The sequence below is a fragment of the Myotis daubentonii genome, chromosome 2, assembly GCF_963259705.1.
Source record: "Myotis daubentonii chromosome 2, mMyoDau2.1, whole genome shotgun sequence".
In the NCBI taxonomy this organism is placed as follows: Eukaryota; Metazoa; Chordata; class Mammalia; order Chiroptera; family Vespertilionidae; genus Myotis; species Myotis daubentonii.
Genome location: NC_081841.1, coordinates 91751767 through 91774590, shown reverse-complemented (window position 1 = coordinate 91774590; position 22824 = coordinate 91751767). Strand labels below are relative to the sequence as shown.

General features: G+C 47.6%; 1 protein-coding gene across 4 annotated transcripts in view; it reads right to left on the bottom strand.

The window, feature by feature from the left end:
* PLXNC1 (plexin C1) overlaps window positions 1-22824 on the bottom strand; it is a 164129-nt gene that overhangs the window by 137792 nt on the left and 3513 nt on the right. For all 4 annotated transcript variants that reach the window (XM_059683806.1, XM_059683803.1, XM_059683804.1 and 1 more), the window contains exon 2: window positions 4071-4208. In XM_059683806.1, the coding sequence (XP_059539789.1) occupies window positions 4071-4208 (138 nt within the window). The remainder of the gene's footprint in view (window positions 1-4070; window positions 4209-22824) is intronic.

Genomic DNA, 22824 nt, shown 5'->3' with positions numbered 1-22824 from the left:
CTTTTTTTAAAGATTTTTAATTGATTTTTAGAGAGAAAGGAAGAGAGGGAGGAGAAGCACTGGTTAGCTGCCTCCTGCATACCCCATATGGGAATGAGCCCGCACCCAGGCATGTGCCCTGACAGGGAATCCAACCAGCAACCTTTCGGAGGGATGATGCCCGACCAACGGCGCCACACTGGCCAGGGCAGGACAAATGTCTTTACGCGTTAGTCAGCGCAGAGGAATCCAAACCAATGACAGGCTGCACCACAAGCTGGAGGAAGGTGCAGCCTGTGTTTATGAAAGCGGGTACTCTCAGCAGTGTCCTGACTGGCAGCGCGTGTGATGTGAACTCCCCAAAGCTGAGTTCAGTGTGGCCATGCCTCTTCAGCTGATCCCAGTGGAGACACTGACAACTGACAAACTATAGAATGCAACTGTGTTCAGAAAGGAAGTCAAATGAGGAAATCACGGGTGACTGAGCATAACCTGTCTTATAACCACGAGGACTGCACGCGGATAAAATTAAGGGGGCAGATTAGATATTCTCAGAGGACACTTTCTATTCCAAAGTCCTCCCATTTTTTAAAATTTGATGAAGTAACTGGGAATACAGGCAGGAGAAAGAGGCAGCAAAGGTCTTAGCACGCTGTCAAGTCTTTCGTTTTTCCACTTATGGTGAGCAAACCTTATCCTTGGAAGCAGTGCCCGGTTACTTGGAAAAGTGTGTGTCTTTAAAGACACTTTAAGAGTGATTCACTATCTCGGCTTAAATTCAAAGTAATGTTTCCACGTAACAGAACATGATACAGCTGTTTAAAAATACTGCTTACAAAAGGTTTACCGTCACATTTTAATATAAGCATCTTCTCTCATTAACTGAAGAAAAAAACAGAATACAAAACTGGATAGAGTCTGACCTCAGCTATGTTGGGGGGGAAAAAAAAGACGAAGCCGCTGACAACAGATGCCTCCAACATAACAGAACTGGAGGGGTTTTTCCTTTGCCTTCCCCTCACCCCCTGCTACTTTGCAACTTTTCCTACAAGCATATATCACTTTCATAATTAAAAAGTTACTAAGTAATAACATGATATTTAATATTGCACCAAATGGTATGAAAACTCCACGAGGTTTTCAAAGATTTAAGAAGCAGGATTTGTGTGTGTGGAGGTAAAAAACAGCAACTGGCCCCCAACTGCTGTTTCCTGCCTCTTGTCCACCCAGGCACACACTACAGTGCCTGCGTCTGTCAAATGCCGCAAACTCCCCCTAACCGCCCCCCTCACCCCATCCTGGGGGCCTGCGGCGATCTGCCCTGGGTCGGGTTTTGTTTTTTGCTGCTCATTAGTACCGCCCCTCTGGGCCGTAAGAAGCCAAGCGCCTGTCTATCAGTGCTCGGCTTTTCTAACAGTTCTGGTGACAAGTCTGGCGAGTGAGATGCTTGAAGTTTGTGAATAAAGGATTTGGGGATGATCTGTGTCTTCCGAATCATCTACACAGTCCCGAGGACCAGGACTCCAGGCAGTGGCAGGGGCTGCATCCAAGGACCTGCACACAAGTTACATGGCAGAATCGTGGGATTACTGGGCTATTCTAGGGAGCCTGGGGTGGGGGTGGGGGGGTAAGTCAGCTCACACTCCCCCCATAAACCCCCATAAACGCATCCTGAGGGAAGCTGGGGGCGGGGCTTAATTCCCAACAAGTTATCACGTCTGCCTTTTCAAGCTGGGGTTGTTCTCTGAGTCTCTAAGACCCGGGACCCATCCCAGGAGCCCTGGTCCCCCACATCAATCTCGTTATCAACATGCTTCGCACTCCCCCCAGCGAACCCTCAGGGAACGGTTGCCCTCGCCTGGGCAGAGGTTACAAAGTCACCGGGGTATGAGGGGCAGTCTCTGAAGTCTCTCCAGGTTCCAGTCCCTGCTCTGCCATTGTGTGACCATGAGCAAACCATCCCACTTCTCTGGGCCTCCGTTCCCTCATCTGTAAAATGGGAATAGGATACCTACTTCTCAGAGTTCTGGAGAGGACGGCATTAGCCAGGACATGTAGCGTGCCTGGCACACAGGAGGCACTGGATCAATGTTAGCAGTCACACAACAAACGGAAAAGCAACCTGCCTTGTTATTCAAATAAGGCCCAGATGTGGCTTTTGAAGGGGTACCCCTTCCAGATGCTGAGGGAAGGGAGACCTCAGTGCGCCACTTCTTGCTCAGCAGCTTGAAGCTGCAGCTTGGTTCCTCCCCCCCTCCCCCCCCCCCCCCCCCCCCCCCGTGCCACAAATCTCTAAAAACTGGCCGGTTGCACACGAACTGTTGGTGCGAACAAACAGGAGGGCAAGCCAGGCCTTCCCTGGGGAACTACTTAGAGCCAAGTGTTCCTTCACCTCCCGTTTACCATGTAACAGTTTGGTTGGCTTAGCTTTGGGGAAACAGTGTTCTTGTCAAAACAGTCATCAAAAATATCCCAAATCCGAAGAGATAATTGGTGAGGAGGCCCAGTTTGGATTGACGGGAACTTCTTCTGCCAGGTTAATGGCTCTAATTGGCCTGACCAGGTTGGTGTAGCTACAGACGTCACTTCATACACCGAGCAACTTGTGTAGAATGACTGATGGGTGTTTACCTCTCCCCGGGAAATTAAGCTAACACAACAGGAAACAGGATCGATGTATATTTTAAAAGAACGTGTATACAAACAAACTCCCTCCCATATGTTACTGGGTTTCCTCCAAAGGAAACAGATTAAATTAAATTCCGACCAGGCACTTGGCACTGTATCAGGCTGTGGGACTCCAGGGCCCCCTTCTCAAGACACTTAAAATCAAGTTGAGAAGGCCAGACAAACACAAGAGAAAAGGTTAGGCATCAAAGCAAGACATTTGTAATGAGCCAAAAAAAAAAGATACAGATAGGAGAATTTCAGGAGATGAGGGAAAAACCTAATCACTACAGATTTAGCACAGAAGTCCTCAGAGAGGAGATGGAGCTTAAACTAAGCCAAAGCACAGAGACATAGCATTCAGTAAAGCAGAGAGAGAAGAAAGCAATCCAGTGTGAGCAAAGGTAGCAACAAGACTACGGTGCTCGTTGGCAGTAGAGGGAGCAAAGCTGTGGCCGAGTGGGGATAAGGCACCGAGGCAGGGCGGGAGGCCTTCTGAAGAGGACGGGCTTTCCAGGCCGTCTAGTGCAATCTCACTTACACATGAGGAAACGGGATCTCAGAGAGATCAGGCAGCTTACCTAAGGCCACACAGCTAGTTATCGCTGGGAGGTCAGCGGAGAAAACAAATCTGTTAACCTTCCATTTGGAATCTGAGCTGACAAATTGGCTACAGAGAGGTAAAGGAATACCACCCTAGAGGTGACAGAAACGGTGTGGTTCCCAACCACGAATGTTGGTGGAGGCCGCAGGAGGTATTCCATACATGCTTGCTGATGAAATTGAGAAGATACTAGTAAGTGCTATATAATTTCAGGCCAATTACTAGGTATTTCTGACTTTATGTTCTCCTCCTTCCCACTGGCCCTCTCCCAAGTGAATAAAAAATCTCAACGTGACTAGGGGTGCACCGTGCAGTGGGAAAGTATAGTCTCGGAGATCAAAGTCAAGGGGAGTCTCACAGATTTCAGGTCTCCGACCTCTCTGGAGAGAAGCACCTGTTTCTTTCCTCTCTTTAAGCCCTGCATCTCCCATTTCTTTGAAGTCATGAGAAATCAGGTGCTTTGTACATTCTCATTATAAAGGAGATAGAACTGAAAGGCGAAATGTCTCAAGGAGGTGAGTCAGGGATGGCACAGGGGCCAGACCCCCACCCACCTCATCCAGGCAACCAGTGCGTAAGGAAGGGGGGATATCTTAGCAGGAGCTGGGAGAGAAGGTGGCTGGTGCTTTGTTACATAGCTAGGGAAAGAATTACAAACAGACTTCTAGAAAATTCTTTCAGGCCATTTCTGGGGGGTCACTGAAAAGTTCATAAAGCAGTTGGTATGGTATTGTGCATAACTCAGACGCAATAAAACATCGAAAAGCACAAAATTAGGTCACTATTAAAATTGACATTGAAGAAAGCACAAAACACCCACCTTAAGTAACTGGCCGTCTCCAGTCCCCAGGAACAGAACAGCTCTGTTCATCACCACGGTGCCATAAACAGATGTCAGGTCGGAATGGATCATGGTAGAGGACGCGATTGGCTGCACTTTCTCAGGCTGATCTTCTTTCTGAATATGCACACAAATGCACAAATAAAAAAAGTTAATTTTTAACAGCTGTAACTCTCAGGATGATTAAATGTCACTTGTGCCCACCTGGGAAGGCTCCTACTTGAGCCCCAAATACATTCTCTTAGACAAGATCCCCAGGAACAACCTTTTATCCTTTTTATCTGCAAAATCACCATGCTTGCCCAGCCCATGGAAAGCCATTTGTTTACTATGTATTAACACGTATTGATTGCCAGCAGCGAGCTAGCCATCCATTTAACACTCCCCCAGCTGATATATGAAGCCGAGTTCCACTTTATTGCCAAGAGAGAGCCCGCTGCTGAATGGGAGGGAGACGATCTTACACTTGGCTGTTTGCAGGATTCTGCTGCAGTTTGTTCTAGGGAGGCACTGGCTCCCGCGAGGTTAAACAAGCCATTTCCCAAGATGTGAGACAGACCATCCTTCCTATTGGGTGTGATGGCAGAAGGAAGGGTTCTGGATTTCCAAGAAGTGTGTAATGTGAAGCCCAAAGACAGGGTAATTAGTTCAGAGGGTAAAGAGGGCAAGACATGGTCGTGGAGGGTGGGAAAGAGAGAGCCACAGAACTAAGGAGGAACTGGGCGGAAGGGCTGGACCTGGTGCTGATGCTCCTGACAAGGAAACGGAGAGCTTGCTTCCCACCAGAAAGCATTTAAATAGTCTGAGGTCTGAGCACAGACTCACATGCTTGCTCCTCATCATTAAAGAAAGCCCCGTTTTAAACCCAGAGCAGGCCGAGTGCTGACCAAAATGTCTTTTTCTCTCTTGTCTGAAGACACGCAGTATTTTATGTTGCTTCCTGCCTTCAGCAGCAGAGAACTGAGTTTGTTACACGAATCTCAGGAAGGAATGGAACTAGAAAGAGTCGCTGCTGCCTGTAGCTGCTGAACACAGTGTGATACGCACTTTATCTGCCAGCGCTCAGTTCCCAACTGCGCTAAGGTTTTCAAAGGCACGTCTAAGTCTTGGCCAACGAGAGAGCTGGCAAACTTCAGTGAGCATCACCGCAACACCCCAATCGCCCCATTTGGGGAGGGGGAGGTTGGCAAGGGGAGGCGAAGACTTATTAACTTCATTATATTATTGCCAACAGTGTTTATGTCTTTCAATTTATGTCTTATTAAATATTCATTGTTTTTAAACGCACCAACTTTCATTAACATCGACACTAAATGGCTCCATGGACTACCAATGAGTAGATCTCTGAAGCCGTTAAAGGGCCGCCTGTACCGCTTTGCTGAAGTTGTGCTAAGAAGAGATAAGCTGGGAGGGATTTCCTCCTATGCCAAGGCCATGATCTCTTTTCAAGGGAAAGATGTCATAACCTAGGGAGAAAGCGACTTATTTGCATAAAATATTCCATAGTAAACTCAGTTTTGAAAGATTTTTTGAAAGCCCATTAGAGCTTTCCTTCCTGTTAAAAGATACTTTCCATGCAGTTGGGGAAGATGAGGACCTGTCCTGTTAAAATTGAAGTTTAGAAAAAATATCTATGAATCAGAACAATAGATCACTGTTTTTAGATAAGGATACCTTGTGACTATGAGCAGAAAAAGAAAAATCAGATGACCTTTAGATAAAAAACAAACAAACAAAAAACCCACACATAATACACCACACATCTTGCTTTAAAATTAAACCAGAATTGTTCAAACTTAACATTGGCCACCTATGCCTATTACTTTTATTAAATACTAGAGGCCCAGTGCATGAAAATTCATGCACTGGAGAGGGGCCCTCAGCCCGGACTGCCTCCTCTCACAGTCTGGGAGCCCTCAGGGGCGGGAGGCAATCCGGCGATCAGGGGAAGGCTACGCCCCCATCACACCTCTGCTGCTGCCACTGCCGGCAGCACAAGCCTCGGCCAGCCCTGGTTACCTGAGCCTCGGGCGGCCCTGGGCGGCTGGGGGCTGAGGGGACTGGGCGCCACCATCTTTGAAGGCATGGCAGTCAATTAGCATATTCCCTTTTTATTGGCTGTGGGCACTGCCATCTCTGAGGGCAGGGTAATCAATTATCATATTCCCTCCTTATTGGCTATGGGCACCACCATCTTTGCGATGGTGTGAGGGTCAATTAGCATTTTCCCTCTTTATTAGATAGGACTAGAGGCCTGGTGCACTAAATTCATGCACTGGGGGGTGTCCCTCAGCCTAGCCTGCACCCTAAACCAGCAGTCAGACATCCCTCTCACAATCCAGGTCTGCTGGCTCTCAACCGCTTGCCTACCTGCCTGCCTGATTGCCCCTAACCACTTCTGCCTGCCAGCCTGATCACCCCCTAACCACTCCCCTGCCAGCCTGATCAACGCCTAACTGCTCCCCTGCTGGCCCTATCGCCCCCAACTTCCCTCCCCTGCCGGCCCAGTTGCCCCAGCTGCCCTCCCCTGCTGACCTGGTTGCCCCTAACTGCCCTCCCCTGTCAGCCTGATCACCCACAACTGCCCTCCCCTGCCAGCCATCTTGTGCCCACATGGGAGCGGCCATCTTGTGTGAGGGCATGATGGTCAATTTGCATGTTACCGCTTTATTATATAGGATTAGAGGCCCGGTGCACAAATTCATGCACTGGGGTGGGATCCCTCAGCCCGGCCTGTGCTCTCCTCCAGTCTGGGAGCCCTCAGGGGATGTCTGACTGATGGCTTAGGCCCGTTCCCTAGGGAGAGTGGGCCTAAGCTGTAGTCAGGCATCTTTAGCACTGCTGCAGAGGCAGGAGAGGCTCCAGCCACCGCCGCTGCGCTCGCCAGCCGTGAGCCCTGCTTCTGGCTGAGTGGTGCTCCCCTTGTGGGAGCGCACTGACCACCCTGTGGGAGCGCTCCTGTGTTGAGTATCTACCCCCCCTCCCCCACAGTGGTTAGTGCACATCATAGTGACCAATCATTCTGCCGTTCGGTCGATTTGCATATTAGCCTTTTATTATATAGGATTTGAGCAGCACCGAGAGGTTAACTCAGAGAATTGGGTGTCATCTCTGCCTGGGCATCTGGCATATTCTAATACCACTATCTTTGGCTAGAAAACTCCTTTCTTCTCTACTCTGACACAGAAAGAAGAATAGCAGTGGTGCATCCTCAAGGACCAATGGGACAGTGAACTCCCATGTCTGAGGTATAGAAGGTGCTTCCTTACTGTAGCTATTCTGATTAGCCAAGAACATGACGTCACAGCAGCCTTTGCTGAGGTGGGATGAGATATTCTGTCTGGGAAAGATTGGCTCCAAAAAAAAAAAAGAAAGAAAGAAAAGAAAGAAAGAAAAAGAAAAAAACAAAGAGGCAGCTCTAAAGCTGAAAGGGAACAAGGTGAAAATTGCTTCCAAATTTCCATCTCAGCCTTTCCAGTGCCCTCCCCTGGCCTCTGAGTGTCCCTGAATAGTTGCAGTTTTCAGAATGAAGGTCTGAATCGATAGCATAGGTAAACAGTACAGCCATTAAACCCATGTTACCCAACTGGGGAGCTGGTGGCACAGAAAACACCTGGGAGCAGGGGTCAGAGGTTAGGACTGCAGGGCAGTATGGTTCTCACCCAGCAGGGGTGGGGGCAGTCTATTTCACCCTGCTGGGGGCTGGCTTTCCTGGGTGTAATGAAGGCTAATGAAGCTTGATTAGTAGAGTGGTTATGAAAAAGAGATAATAATGGTAGTAGTAATAAGAACATGTTGAAAAGTTTTAGCTGGTGTTACTGTTATCAGTAACATGTACTTACTGTGTACTACTAGGAGTATTTTATCATCTTACCTAATAGGAGCCGCACAGGGGAGTGAGCGGACCTCCTGGGTTGGAATCCTGGCTCTGTCATTGTCTAGCTAAGTCATTTGGGGCAGGTCATTTAACCTCTCTGTGACTCAGTTTCCCTCTGTACACAATAGAAGTGATGGCAACAGCTTTTATGCCATAGGCTTGTTAATTCGGTCACTGAGGGCTGAATGAGTTAGGAGGAAGCCTCAGTGAAGCTCAGGACAGTGTCTGGCCCAGAGGGACACGCAACACATGTTTGCTCTCATTACAAAGGCTTCCTGCCACCCCATGGCGGTATTCCACCTTCTTCTTTGCTACCATACTTTTGTTTAGGTAGCAGTAAACCCAAGCCTGGGAAAACCATGACTGGGGGCCAGGCCAAACGGCAATCCCACTCCCCAGGACCATATCCCAGCTTCCCATCCCTTGGAGCTCGGGGTGGCCATGTGGCCAGGTCTGCCCAGTAAGTTACCAGAAGTCTGCTTGAGCGGCTCCTCAAAGTAAGTTTCCTCCTTGATAAGAGGAGGCTGTTAAGGTGAGCCATTGGCCCCCTCCCCCCGCCACCTCCCCCTGAAAGTGGGGGTGTGAGGCCATCTGCACATTTGGTTTCCATGACAGTCAAGGTAGAAGGTGAAAATCGACAGCTGAGGCTAGTGTGGGGGTGACGATAAAAGGCTCTCGGTTCTCCAAGACGTGACTAAGCACAGACTTCCAATACCAAGTTAATGATTGCTATCATGGTCTGGGCCAGTGGTCGGCAAACTGCGGCTCGCGAGCCACACGCAGCTCTTTGGCCCCTTGAGTGTGGCTCTTCCTAAGCCTTAGGAGTACCCTAATTAACCCTTTGCGGTCGTTTGTCTACTCTCAGCCACCAACGCTTTTTTACCGTTCCGGTCGTATGTCTGCTCTCAGCCACCACAGCAAGGAACCGTACGAATCTTAACTCTATTCATTCATGTATCAGTTCATAATTTCTCTGAAAGCTCTAAAATGTCTAAGCGACCTTGTCACGAACCAAAACATTGCCCCGACAAATCAGAGATATCGAAACTCAATATAAACAAACGCGGTCGTTCCACACTCGCCATGCAAAATACCGTGGCGAGTCAGTCGCCTTTTGAGAGTGAAGAAATCGACAAGCTTCGGAGATACTTTGCAGAATTTCAAATAAAGCTTTACAAATTACGTTTAACTGTAATTAGGCATTCTCGCTTGTTAAGATATTTCAAAATAATACTCCAAAATGGCAAAAAGAAAGTTACCGAAAGAAGTGTACTGCGAATCTGAAAGTAACGATGAAGAGTTTTATTTTGGCACCTTGAATACTGACTCTGATGTAGAAAGTGAAAACGTTTGTAGAGATTCTACTAGTAGTGACGTAGTTCCAAAAAAGAATTAATAAATCTTGTTTATCCTTCATAATCTTGCATGTTATGTATCACGGCTCTTTCAATGGAAATTAATTCCGACCAGTACAACACCATGTCCAAATTTAATACGACCGCAAAGGGTTAAGTTAATAACAATGTACCTACCTATATAGTTTAAATTTAAAAACTGTGGCTCTCAAAAGAAATTTCAATCGTTGTACTGTTGATATTTGGCTCTGTTGACTAGGTTTTCTGTTACCTGCAACTGTGTACGCAAGGAGAGCCTGGCTGGGGGGCCTGGCCCTGCTCACCCCTCAGCTGCCAGGCCCAGGAGTGGGGAAGCCCAGCTCCGTCCTCTCTCCCTCGAGGACGCTGGCCAGTCAGGACTGTGCAGCCAATTACAGCAGTGAGCCTGGGAGAAAATAAGAAAGCCGGGCCTGGCCCTCCCGTAAGGGCTGCTGTGGCTGAATGGAAATGGATTCTTTTGTGCTGGATCACACAGAAATGGACAGGTTGCCATGAATGGGAAAAGGAGCCCTATGAATGGCTTTCTTACGCTCATTTCAGCAACTGAAAACAAAGAAAGGCCCCAGAGAAACCTCCTCACAGAAGTGAAGTGAATACCTAGGGAGCCGAGCAGAAAAGGGGTGGTGGTGGCGGGTGGGGGGGCAGTACAGTCGGCCCCAGTGTCCAGAGACTATTCTGACTCTTTCTTTGACCCATTTTCTCTCTTGCCCCCCCTCTCCCCTAGGAGCGCAATCGCTAATGCTGCTCGCGGCCTATTCTAACTAGTTTATTATGTGTAATTTATTTCTGAATCCCAGCCTCTGCTTGTTCGTCTGTGTGTAACAAGGTTAATGCCTTGTAATGATGCTTTTGCCAGTTCTGCCTTTCATGACAAAATCCAATCCTGATTTAACTCTAAACCTTGTCTCCCCTTTGGGCTTTCCTGGTTCCCTCAGACTTGTCACTCCGCTTCTCCTGCCTGCCATGTCTAACCGGAGCGTCACGCCTACACCGCAGCCGGGCTGCGAGGGAAACTTCTTGCAGTTTGCAGAAAAAGCTACCTTGTCTCAAACGATGCTTGGGCTGAAAAAGATAGAGCCTTGGGCCAGATATGCCAAAGGGGAAGGGAGGCTACTGAGAAGGCGTCGGCGCTGGTGTGTGAGTGCGTGTGAGTGCGTGTGAGCACACAGAGAGTAGTGGGCATATCATGAGGGAAAGTGCTGGGCCTCCTTCATGCCATCTTCCATTGACAATCCCCACCCTCCTTGTGCAGTGCACAACCCCAGGCTCCAGTCATGTATTCCAGGGTGTGAAAGGCGCCCTCTGGAGTTGAGTAGCACCGTGTCCCCGCCCCTGGCCTGACCCACCAAGGCTCATGCGAGGTGCTCAGAGCCATGCTACAGCTGTTGTGGGAACAGGGGAGGAAATGTGCCCAAAAGAGGGGCCTCAAGTGCTGGGAACCCAGCAAGTCTTATATTCCAAGGTGCTAAAAGGACTCTCTTAAATTGTTTTTTTCCTTATGGGCCAGAGCAAATACTAACTGGGTGCCTGTGAACTTCTTACACACACACATGAAAAAAATTAGCTACCCTCTTGGGCAGCTAATTTTGTATCCTGCTACCCTTTGGTATACACTTACTTTGCAACTGTTTCTTCATCACTTCCTAAATTACTAACCCAGGGGCTCAGCTGCATGTAGGAAACCTCGCTAAGAGCCCTCCATCCAAGTTCTGGCCCCTGCTCTGCCCCTGACAGGCTGCTTCATTTTGGCAAGTTAAGTCCCTGAACCTCAATGACAGAATCTGTAAAATGGACACAGTAACACACATGCCTGTCCATTAGCATGGCTGGGAGGCCACAATGAAACCATGTGTATAGAAACAACTGGAATATAATCTTAGACAGATGGGAAGAACAATTATTCACCCAGGTTAGACAGTGATTTCACTAGCCATTAAGGTTCTTGTCACTTTTCCTTATGCTTCTGGAGTACTCAGCACTGATCGGGCTCTGACTGAGTTCGTGGCATCTCTCTGATCATCTGAGGGAAGAATTTACCTTGGAGACTCAAATGAAAGAAAGGAAAAATTCAAAGTGTGCGGGAGGAATGGAGAAGGGAAGTTTGGGGATACAGCTAGGCAAGCACCTCTGTCCTGCAGCGTGCAGTGCAGTACAGGAAGCATGAAGAGTGGCCGAGTTGGTATTTCACACCTTCTCGCTTGCTCTTCCACCATCCTAGCTCCTTCTGAGGGCCCCAGGTCCTCCAGCCTCTCAGCCCTCCCTGCCGCCAAATACCCCCCAAGATTTATCCTTCCTTTTTCCTGCTTTATGCACCATCTCCCAGCTAAATCTCCATCCCCTCCTTATAGCTAATTCCAGTCATTACTTATAAAAAGATACCTGACTCAAATAATTCACAAAAAGACACTAGCATGAACGGCTGATAGTGTGAAAAATGCATTTTCGCAGACTCTTGGAGTTGAAAGAGACTCACTCTGCCAGTGTGCCAGCTATTGGCGTTGAATTCGGAGATCTGTTTACTATGGGGCCGTCCTGTGTGATGCAGGACTTTGAGCATCCCTGGCCCCTGTCCACAAAATGCCAGCAGTGCCTCCCATCATGGCGACCACTGAAAAAGCTCGGTCCCCACATTTCTAAATTCCATCATCCCCTTTGAGAACCAGTGGAGTCTGTCACAAGGTTTCAGAGTTGCTGGGAAATGGTTACCCAGACGCTTCTTCCCTCAGCCCTGTTCCTCTCTAGTCTTCCTATCGTGGCCAACAGCACCATCAATCACCACCAACGCCTGTCTCCATCTCTCCCCACATCCAACACACGAAAAATCTCAGCTGAGTTCCACAACAACATAAAATCTACCTTCTCCATCTCCACCCCATCCAAGCCCCCATCATCTCACTCCTCATCTACTCCAAGGGCCTCCTGGTCTCTCTCTCTTAACCTGAAACCTATTCTCCATCCAGGAGCTAGAGTAATCCTTTAAAATACAGAACCCATCATGTTACTCCCTTGCCTAAAATTCTTCAGTGGCTTCCTAGCACACTTAGAATTAAATCCAAATGCTCCGCGGCCCCCCCCCCCCGCCACCCCGCCCACCAACCCAGGTCTTCAATGAGCTGGTCCCTGACAACTTCTTCAAACTCCCTTGTCCTTCTCTCTCACTGCTTCCATTCCCACGGTGGCCATCTTGCAGCCTTTTCAAATGTTACCATCTTTCTGCCTCAGGGCCTTTGCATGTGCTACGTCTTTTGCATGTCCTCTCCCCACGCTACTCCCTTGTAGGCCTTTTTAATCTTTCAGGTTTCCAGTTCAGTCACCTCCTCATGGATATACAACTACAGATCTTCCCGTCCCTACCCCAGTTGTTATTCTGAATCATAGCACTCCATTTGTTTCCTTCAAAACACTTACTACAACTATTGGTTTTAGATTTTTATTTATTGTCCATCTCTCAATAGGCTCTAAGCTCTACAGTCGTTTATCTTAGTGTACACTTTAAATGCAACCTACACCTCAGCATCTGGCATGTAGTAGGCTGTCAATAAACGTTTATTGAATGGATGAACAAATGCACGAATCAATGTTTGAATGGTTTCGGTCAATATCACATCAGGTGATGCTGGCACATCGCTGAGGAGGCCTAAACATTAGAGTTCTTCAACTGAGTCAACATCTGTCCCTTGTAAACTCTGAGCCACACCTATACCTTGGGGAGCAATACTGAACACCCCATGCTTCCTACTCCCACGTGCCTTGGCCTTCTCTAAATTTCACATCCACATCCACTGACGGTCTGTGAGGGGCAGTTTCTGGGGCTTTTGCCATCCCAGCCATTGAAGGGCCACAGATCCAGGGTACTGAACACGTGGCTCTGGAAGTAAGCAAAGCACTTTGGGTGTTCTCTGACGGCTATGATCAGAGTAGCATAAATTATGAACATGCCTCGCATTGTGTTAACTCTTTAAATAAAAGCATAATGGTAGCATGGAAGAATAGGAAAAACAAGAGATTTTAAGTAAAAAGTGATTTGGGTTCAAGTGCAAGCTCTATTACTTATGGGGTATAAGTCTGGGCAGTCAGAAACGTTCTGAAGTTTCTCCGTGCCCCCATCCACCCATCATTTATGGAGCACTTGCTCTTGGCCAAGTCTTGATCTGTAAAATACAGATGAGAATAAAGCTGGGATTGTCAAAATAAGCCAATCAAATACATTTTGAAACAAAATGCAACACGTTACACTTTATGCCGCGGGTCTCTGAAACACTTGCTAACTGAAATGAATGGCTGGAAAGGCCTCCACTGACATCCGCAGTTCATGAATAGAGTTCAGAGAACCCATGAAATTGGAGGAGAAAAAATAATCTTTATTTTAGCAAACTCTAACTGAAACTTAGCATTTCCTTTCATCATGGATGCAGGCCACCGTGGTATTAACTGAGCCTGTGACTTTGTCACTAGGAGAAATCAGATATTTTCATATCATTTTGTAGTTGTCTCAGATATCTCAAAATATTGTTTACACTATCTCTGCTTTGAAATTATGGTTGTCACTGCTCCTAGATCTTGCTGTTTAATGTGTTAAGATATATTACTAGACCTCAAATGGAAAATAATATTTTGACGTATCTGTATATGTATATCATTGGTTCATCTGCAATTCTCTCTTTTTGTTTTCTGCACTTAAAACCATTATCCTGAGAATAATCTACAGGCTTCGCCAGAGCACCAGGTTCCGTGGGATGCGGAACCCCTGGTTGAGGGGCGGGGAGAACTGCGACGCACAGGAGGTTGGTGTGCATCTGGTGACACCTAAAAGCTCCGGCTCCCTGGGCTACCCACCCCAAGCTGCTGCCTCAGAGACGCCAGGCCAGCACCTGGAATCTAATTGTAGGAATCAGTCACTGATGGAGAAAGGGGCCTCGGGAGGATGTCAGTGAGCATCATTTAGGGACAGCTGGTGTGTCAGAGCATGTACTTCTCCAGCAGACTCTTCCCAGACCAGGTCATTCCTGGGGCAACGACCAGCAACCCAGCCTCAAAGGTGAGGAGCCCCAGGGAGATGCCCTTCCCTCCAGCTGCTGGGCCTGCATTCTGGCCGTACACACAGCTTCAGGGCTCTGGAAGCTCTCACCTCCCTGTGCTACACTCACCATCTCCTCCCCCAGATGAAGAGCAGCTTCTTTCTAGTCTGACGAGCATTTGTTGAGGTCCCACTATGTGTTACACAGCCTTCGGTTTCCTGGGTAACCAAGTGGGACAGACCCAGCCACTCTCTCAGGCACGCCCACCCCAAACAGGCCTTGCTGAGCCCAACACAGAGCCTCACACTGCGCCAGGAACGGGAGGCGTTGCACAGAGTTACAGAGTAGATCCCCAATTCCCAACTTCATGGCCAACTGCCTGCTTAGTGACTCTTCCTGGGTGTCCCAAAGGCATCGAAACAGCAATAAAAATTAAATTTATCTTCTAACTGGTCACCAACACCTCTCAGTTCTACGTCTTAGTAAGCTACTTCCTCTGTGCCTCCCCTCCACCCTCACTGCTGCCAACCTTGCCTCACCCCGTTCAGGGCTTCAGCATCCCTCAGGTGGATGACCGCAATCCACAGAGTCCCTGTTCCTCTCCAGGATCGGCCACACCACTCCAGACCAAGGCGACATTATTTCTTGCCTGGACTACTTCAGGAGCCTCCTGCCGGTTTCCCTGCCCCCACGGGGGCCAATCTCTTATCCATTCCCCACAGGGCAGCCATTATTGGGGACTCAAATCTAATCATTTCACATCCCTTCAAAGGCTCCTCTATGCTTCGAGGGGAAAAAAATAATCTCCTTCCCACAGCCTGCAAGGCATACAGGATCGGGCCGCTGCTTCCTTCAGCAACCTCCTCCCGTACACCCTCCCCTGCCCCCCTCCCTGTACTCAACCACATGAACCTTTTGTTCTTCAAACTGACCAAGCCGTGCCCTCCTTTCAGCCCTTGAACTTGCTCTCCTGTCTGTGAGGAGTGGCTCCCTTCTGGAGACGACCATCACTATCCATTCTCATCTTCCTGGTGTCAACTCAACCTCCATCCAGGCAACTGTCCCCAACGCCCGTTTAGTTCCTTTACAGCCCCAACCTCAGTCTGTGCCTCAGTTTCCTCATCCGTAAGATGAAAGTAACAATGTTACCCACCTCATAAGGTTGTGGTGAGGATTAAATAAGTTAAAACGGTGACGTGCTTACTTAGAACCCTTGGTACACAGTACGTGCTCTGTAACTGCTCAGTTACTCTAATCCTATCTAATAAAAGGCTAATATGCAAATCGACCTAACAGCAGAATGACCAGTCGCTATGACACTATGACACGCACTGACCACCAGGGGGCAGATGCCCAACACTGGAACTGCTCCCTGGTGGTCAGGTGCTCCCACAGGGGAAGGAGCTCAGCCAGAAGCCGGGATCATGGTTGGCCAGCAGGAGCCTCTCCTGCCTCCATGGCAGCACTAAGGATGTCCGACTGCCCACTGGGAGCCCCAGACTGCAAGAGGGCACAGGCCAGTCTGAGGGACACCCCTCCCCCGCCCCCAGTGCAAATATCTCATGCACTAGGCCTCTAGTATAAACATAACTTATTCATGTGCTGCATGTTTATTGTCTACTCTTTTACCAGTGGGAGAAATGTTTTCATACAGTACTTGGCACATAATAGGAATGCAAGTAATTATTTGTTTAAAACAATGGCTCCTCTTCTACTCAGTTGCCTTGCCTGAAATCTTGCCTCATCCATTCTATCTCTTGACTAATCTTTCAAGAGCACAATCAGACCCTGTCTGCTTATAACCCTGCTGTGTCCGTCCTCAGCCATAGCCATGCTTTCACACCCTGCGCGGCAGCGTCCTGGAAGGTCCTTGGAGATGCCTCAGGGATAGGCATGGGTGTCAGGGTCTGGGAACCCCAACCCCTGCTTCACCCTGTGTCCCAGCTGGTGGCAATGGTCTCAGCCAGGGCAGCAGGCCAATGATGACTTGCTAATCTTTTCCTCATACCGAGCTTCTGGTTGAGATTTACATTAAAGGCCAGGTTTGGAAAGTCTGAAAACCACGAGCCATCAGGTTAAATCCACCCACCTTTGCCTGTCTCATTAAGCCCTTCGCCATCTGGACCTGCACACTCATTTCTGGACACTCCTCGGCCGGGTGCGCTACCTGCGGTTCACAAGCCTATTCAACTTCCTGCATGTGCACAAGCTGTTCCCTCTCTCCACAACTCCCTTCCTCGCCTTCCCCACTTGGCTCCAGCTTCACCCCTCGGAAGCCTCCTAGGTCCTCCCAGGCCGAGTTTGATGCCCCTTCTTGAGGCTGACACAGCATTTTATTTTTATTTCTTAAATTTTTTTGCATACATCTGCATTGTAAAGGTTTGTCTTTCTCTCTGTCCACAACAGCAGGGGTCGGCAAAATACCACTTGTCGGCCAAAGCTGGCCCACCTGTTTTTTCCCCGAATGGCCAACCATGAGGTCAGAATGATATATTTTTAAATATTTGAAAAAAATCAAAAGAATATTTCATGACAAGTGAAAATTAAATAAAATTTGGGTTTCCGTGTCTGAAGCTTAATTGGAACATGGCCCATGGCTGCTGCCACCCTACACAGAAGCCATGTCACTGCAGCAGAGGCTGTATGTGGCCTGTGAAGCCTGAAATACTGAAGAGCTGACCTTCACAGGAAAAGCTGCTGACCTCTGCCTAACAGCACTGGCCTGCAGTGGGCCAGCATCGCTCGGGCCAAGTCCCTATCATAACTTCTCCAAGGAGAACACTGTGTGTAACTACTGACTAGACAGCCAAACCGATATGAAAATCAACTACAGAAGCTGTGAAACATAACTTGTGACCGTATAACAACTTGTAATAATATAAAACTGTTAGTATTAAGACTATTTGGTTTTGAGACAGTATAACAATTGCATTTTCAAGGTAGAAAATTAAACTAAGAAATACTATGAGTACATTTGATAAGAAAAAAAATCTTACTATTATGGCCCTGTTCCCACAAACAGGTCAGACCCTGATACCCACAAACTGCCCCCCCCCCCCCCCCCCCGCAGACTCTGGGATTCTCACAGCAGGCCTCAGTCTTCATCAGCTATGTGCACCATGTATGCAAGGTCGGCAGAGATCATCAAGAAGCTCAAAGCAAGGTAGAGGTGGTACCATGCTACGTGGTCAACATGGTAATCACAGTGTAGCTCTTCCATCATTCCATCCAAGAGAACCTTCCCACTGTGCCTACTGGGGGCATCACTTGTTTGTCCCCCTTCTTCTGATTGGACCAGGGGTCAGTGTCTGCCCCAAGGGCAACAAATTCCCACTCTGAATAGTGCTCTAATTTGGTGTGAAAGGTGAGTTGGACACAATTCTCTTTCCTGGTGATTTGAACTAATTAATATGGAAAGTTTTTGCCAGTGGGGAACCCAAGCAGAAGGGCCAATGCCATGGAGAGGTAGAGTGGGGATTAGGCAGGCTGAGACACATTCAGGTGGAAGGGTTGAGGGGCAGACGTTTGAAGAAGCAGAGGCCTTTTGGAAGCCAGACTGAGGAAGAGAGCCTTGCTAATTATGTTGACAGTGAAACCTTAGAGTGGGCATCCATCACTTGTTGCTGCTAAGCTCCTTCAAGCTGCCTTGAGTCCAGACCCATCTCCCAATTCCATCTCAAGGAACCCTATCCTATTACATTACTAATCACGATGGTGATGATAGTAAATACATACATAGCATTTACTATGGGTCAAGTAGTGTTCATCCTAGACATATTAACTCATTAATCCAAACAATAATCCCATGAGGCAAATAGAATGCCTATTTATAAATGAAGAAACCAAAGCACACAGAAAGGTTAAACAATGTGCCCAAGGCCATACAACCTGGCCCCAGAGTCTGTGCATGTAACTACTACACAGTACTGCTCCGATTCCTAGATTTCAATGTAACTCCATGTGTTTCTGCCCACTAAATCCACCATCCCTTATCTGAGCTTGCTTAAGTAGCTTTTTGTTTCATGCAGCCAACTATGTCTAAAATGGAAATTAGTATTTGAACTGACGCTATAAAGAGTTGGCCCTTGGAGAGATTTTGTATGTGTGGAACTGGTTCTGGTGTACAGCAGAATGGAAGACTCTAGAAGCGCCCCCTACATCCTGGAATGAAATGCAAATAGACTGTTGTATGCAAGAATGAATGAGCTAATTAAACTATGACCTGTAGGTTCTTGAGAGTCAGACTACAAGCTCAAAAATGGAAAGGCTTTAGGTTTTCTAGGTATTCCCTTTGAGCAGTTAGAAGAGAATAAGGAATATAAGGTAGTTGTGGACCCTGAAAAGGAAGATACCTACTAAGAAAGGCTCTCAGTGGCTTAATTGATCACAAATTTTAAAAACAGAGCCTAGTAGCCATTCCTACACAGGAACCTCTTCATGAACTACACTTCAGGGAGATGCCTGCACTGGACTGCCTGCCTGCACTGTGTTTCTGCCATCTGAGCCAGCCCTTATAAAGGAGTTCCTGGGTCCTATTTCAACCAATAGGACTGAGGTTTCCACATCCAATCAGACCTGTGCAGCTGTAAGCCCATCAGCTTCTTCACCAACCAATCAGAGTGGCACAATTCTGAACAATCAGGACAGTGTCTTTTGAACCAATCAAACTTCTAGGATTTGGAGTCCTCATTTGCATGAAGACAGACCAATCAGGTATCAGGGGTGGGGACTTCTGTCTAAATAAGTCAGCTCCCCTGTGGCTCTGGGAGTGTACTTTCCCTTTCTACTTAAGATGAGATAGAAGATTGCATTTCCATGGCCAGAGCTGAAACACCTTAAATGTCTTGCTGGAGCAGAGCAGAGCTGTCTAGTCAGAGAGGAGCCTCCCCATGCTGTATCTCAGTTGAGCTGTTTGCACTGAATAAAGTTTCTTTCTCCACCACACCCACACCAAGATCATCCGTGGACATAGTGGGATGAGTTGAAAAAATGGACAAGTTCTTATCTCAGCTGCCTCAGCTGGACTACAAGGGAAATTGTGTTCCCTTTCAGCAGTGGTTCTAAAACATGAGTGTATTTCAGAATCAGCTGGTGGGCTTGTTAAAACACAGATTTTCTGATTTAGTAAGTCTGATGTAAGGCCCAAGAATTTGCATTTCTAGCAAGTTCCCAGGTGATGCTTATGCTGTTAGATCTGAGACTGAACTCTGAGAATCATTACCCTACCTACAGCATAAAGCCCTTTTCCTCTTATCACTGAAAGGCATGATCATGCACATTATTAAATTACTAGAGGCTCAGTGCACAAAATCCATACACGGGTAGGGTCCCTAGGCCTGGCCGGCAATCAGGGCCAGTCTGCAGGGCGACCAGCAGGGTGATCAGGGGGCCTCCACTGGCATCTGCCTTGGCTGGCCTAGGGCCTGCGGCTGGGGGCAGTTCCTGCGTTGAGCGTCTGCCCCCTAGTGGTCAGTGTGTGTCATAGCGACCGGTCGGTCTGCTGTTTGGTCGATTTGCATGTTAGGCTTTTATTATGTAGGATGCCGTACAAGACCCAAACATGCTGGGTTTCCACGGTCAAAGTTAAGCTCCAAATTGGCAAGATCAGAAGTCTGGCTATTCCAATGAATGGGGATTTCTAGGAAGAGCCAGAGGAGTGGAGGATACCAGACAGCCTGAAACTGGGAAAAACAGGCCTGGATGCATCAGACATTAAGAAAACACAATAGTTAAGGGAGAATGAGGTGGCCAGATTCAGGAAAATATTGCCACTAAGTACAGAAATCATTCCCAACATGATCCTCCAAGACCCTTCATTTGTTAATTCAACAAATACTTCTCAAGTCCCCAACTATACAAGGTACTACATGCTAGGTACTCTTGGTTCAACAAAAAATAAAATGTTACAAGGTCCCTTACCTTCTGGGGATTACATTTTAATTGTGGCTGCTGATAAAGAAAAGAGTGTCTGTGGTCCAAGGAGCATTCCCTTGAGGCCCTATAATGATCTCTGAGATCATTATAACCCTGAATACAAAGAACACCAGCACTATCTAGAAGCTGACAGTTTCAGAACTACAACCTCCCGAGTGTTAACTTCAGGTGGTCAAACACACAGAACCAGACACTCAGTTCATGGTCCAGGGTTCTCTGCTCTATCATAAGTCTCATGTCTGCAAACAGCTGATCTTATCAGAGCAGTTGCAAGGGCCCAGCTAGCTCCACACAGGATAGAACTGACACCCACTATCCATGGTGCCAGGCTGTCCAAGGCCAGACCACCCAGGTCCTAAAACCTGCCATTTACCAGCTGTGGAACCTATTAAAGCTCTCTGGTCCTCAATTTTATCACCTACAAAATCATAATAATACCTATGGTCCTTGTCTCATTGAATGGCTGTGAGAATCAACCACAAGTGAGGCATGCAAAGTGCGTAATACAAAGCCTGGCCGTGACAGCTATCTAGTAGATGGTAGCTATGACTGCTTTTTCCCTCTGAGTGGGTATTGAGCTTTGAAAACCCACCGTTGCACAAAAAATGTATAGATGAGGGTAAAAGTCACCATCTAGCCTATAGATTGCAAAATGGTGAGACAGGATCATAACAGAAACCAAAAGAGGAATAAACGTGACAGGAAGACTGTGGATTTTGAGGTCAAGAAGGCTGCACTGCCAAGTGGTCCTGGGACATCACTTCTGCATGCAGTGGCTAGAAGTGTCTTGGGTTACTGTCTGCCAGAGAGCATGTGAGCGTTTTGTGGTTGTCTGCATGACAGCTAAATTATGTCAGGCTTTGGTCCCGTTGGCCAACAGGATAAGAAAACACCACTCTCGGTGTCTCCAGAGGGGGTGGACACCATGTTTAAACCACAGGCAATCCCAGGACCCAACTATGGCAGCTAAACAAACCTAGAACAATCAGACTTCAAACCTCAGGTACAAACACTTTCTACAAGTGCACTGGTGTGCAAGGAGTATCTGGCGCTCAGAGAGGGAGGAAATTAAATTAATTAGCTTGTACATAATTTAAAACATTCATTTTTTATATTAACCAAAGCACACGGATATGTTAGGAAATAGAATGAAAAAAAATCACATGAAGTTTTAAAAATGCATTTCAAAGGGCCCCCTCCAACCTCAACTCCACATTTAGGGGAGGTTGGCTGCTGCCTTTTCAGTCAGGGGACTTTCAAGGGAAAGTTTGAGAGGCACCAGAGTGGAAAAAATACACAAGGAGACATTGCAAGACCTGGGTTTAGGCAGGAGGGCCCTGACACCCGCTGTTTTGCACTTTTGTGCTTCCTCATCAGATAAATGGGAATGTTCCTCATTGACTCAGCCTCAGACTTGATGAGGGCTCACAAGACATAATATATGGCAAGGCGCTGTGCAAGTATTTCCCGGGATTATCATCATGATTATTATAGGACTGTTATTATTTATTGAGGTCCACAGAAATCGGCTGCCTTGGCACGTTCACGAGCTGAAGCTAATCTGCTGGAGTTGTGAAAGGGGATTCAAAGTTGGTGGCAAGGCAGAAAAAAGCAACAGGCCAGTGTGAAAAGGCTGAGTAGTACACACTCGTGGCACAAGCATCCCCCAAATGAACCCTCAGCAGGAGCTGAAGGGGAAGAGAATCAGCAACATGTGATTGACAGGAAGAGAGCCAAGAAACGAGGAAACACTACCCAGTCGCTCCTGCCACTTTGCTACCCATGGTTGATTGAAGATGGAAAATCAGAGCAAGCCCTCTAACAGGAGAGGGAGAAGGCAAGCACATCGGGCCGCTTGTGCCTCGCTGCCTGTGGCTTACTGTTCAAAAATGACTGTCTGCTCTGAAGGAACCGCGGTTGGAATCTATTGAGGCTCTTGCTAGGGTGTTTCAAGTCTGTCTCCTGTGTTCGGCACCTATAATTCAGCCTGCCTTTTCCAAAACACAATCAAACCTGAAAATAAAATGCAGAACAAATGCCATTCAAATGACAGCATTGTTCTGAGTGACAACTGGAGGCACACTGATCCCATGACCCCATTAAATGGGGTTGCAACCTGCCATTGTCCTTTCAGCGGCAAAATCAGTGGCACCCAGCACAGAGCCTTGCTCACACTAGGAGGCATCAAACAAATGTTTGTTGAATGAAGTATCCTATCTGCCTATTTAATAGTTTAGAAAATAGCTTTTTCAGCAAAACTACCACCTCCCCCCCCCCCCAATTCAAACCCCTCTTGAAATCCCATTCCACTAAGGCTTTTTAGTGCATACTAGCAGCAAGAAATTTACTTAAATGAGGGAAGAAAAAGAAAAAAAGAAAGCAAAACTCCAAGCTCCCACCTGTGCGACCATGACATGCTATTGTTTGAACCAGAGTGTATTATTTAACTTGGATGACAAGCTCAGGGGGTAGAGACCCCGTCTTTCAGAACACATAGCTCTGAGCACACT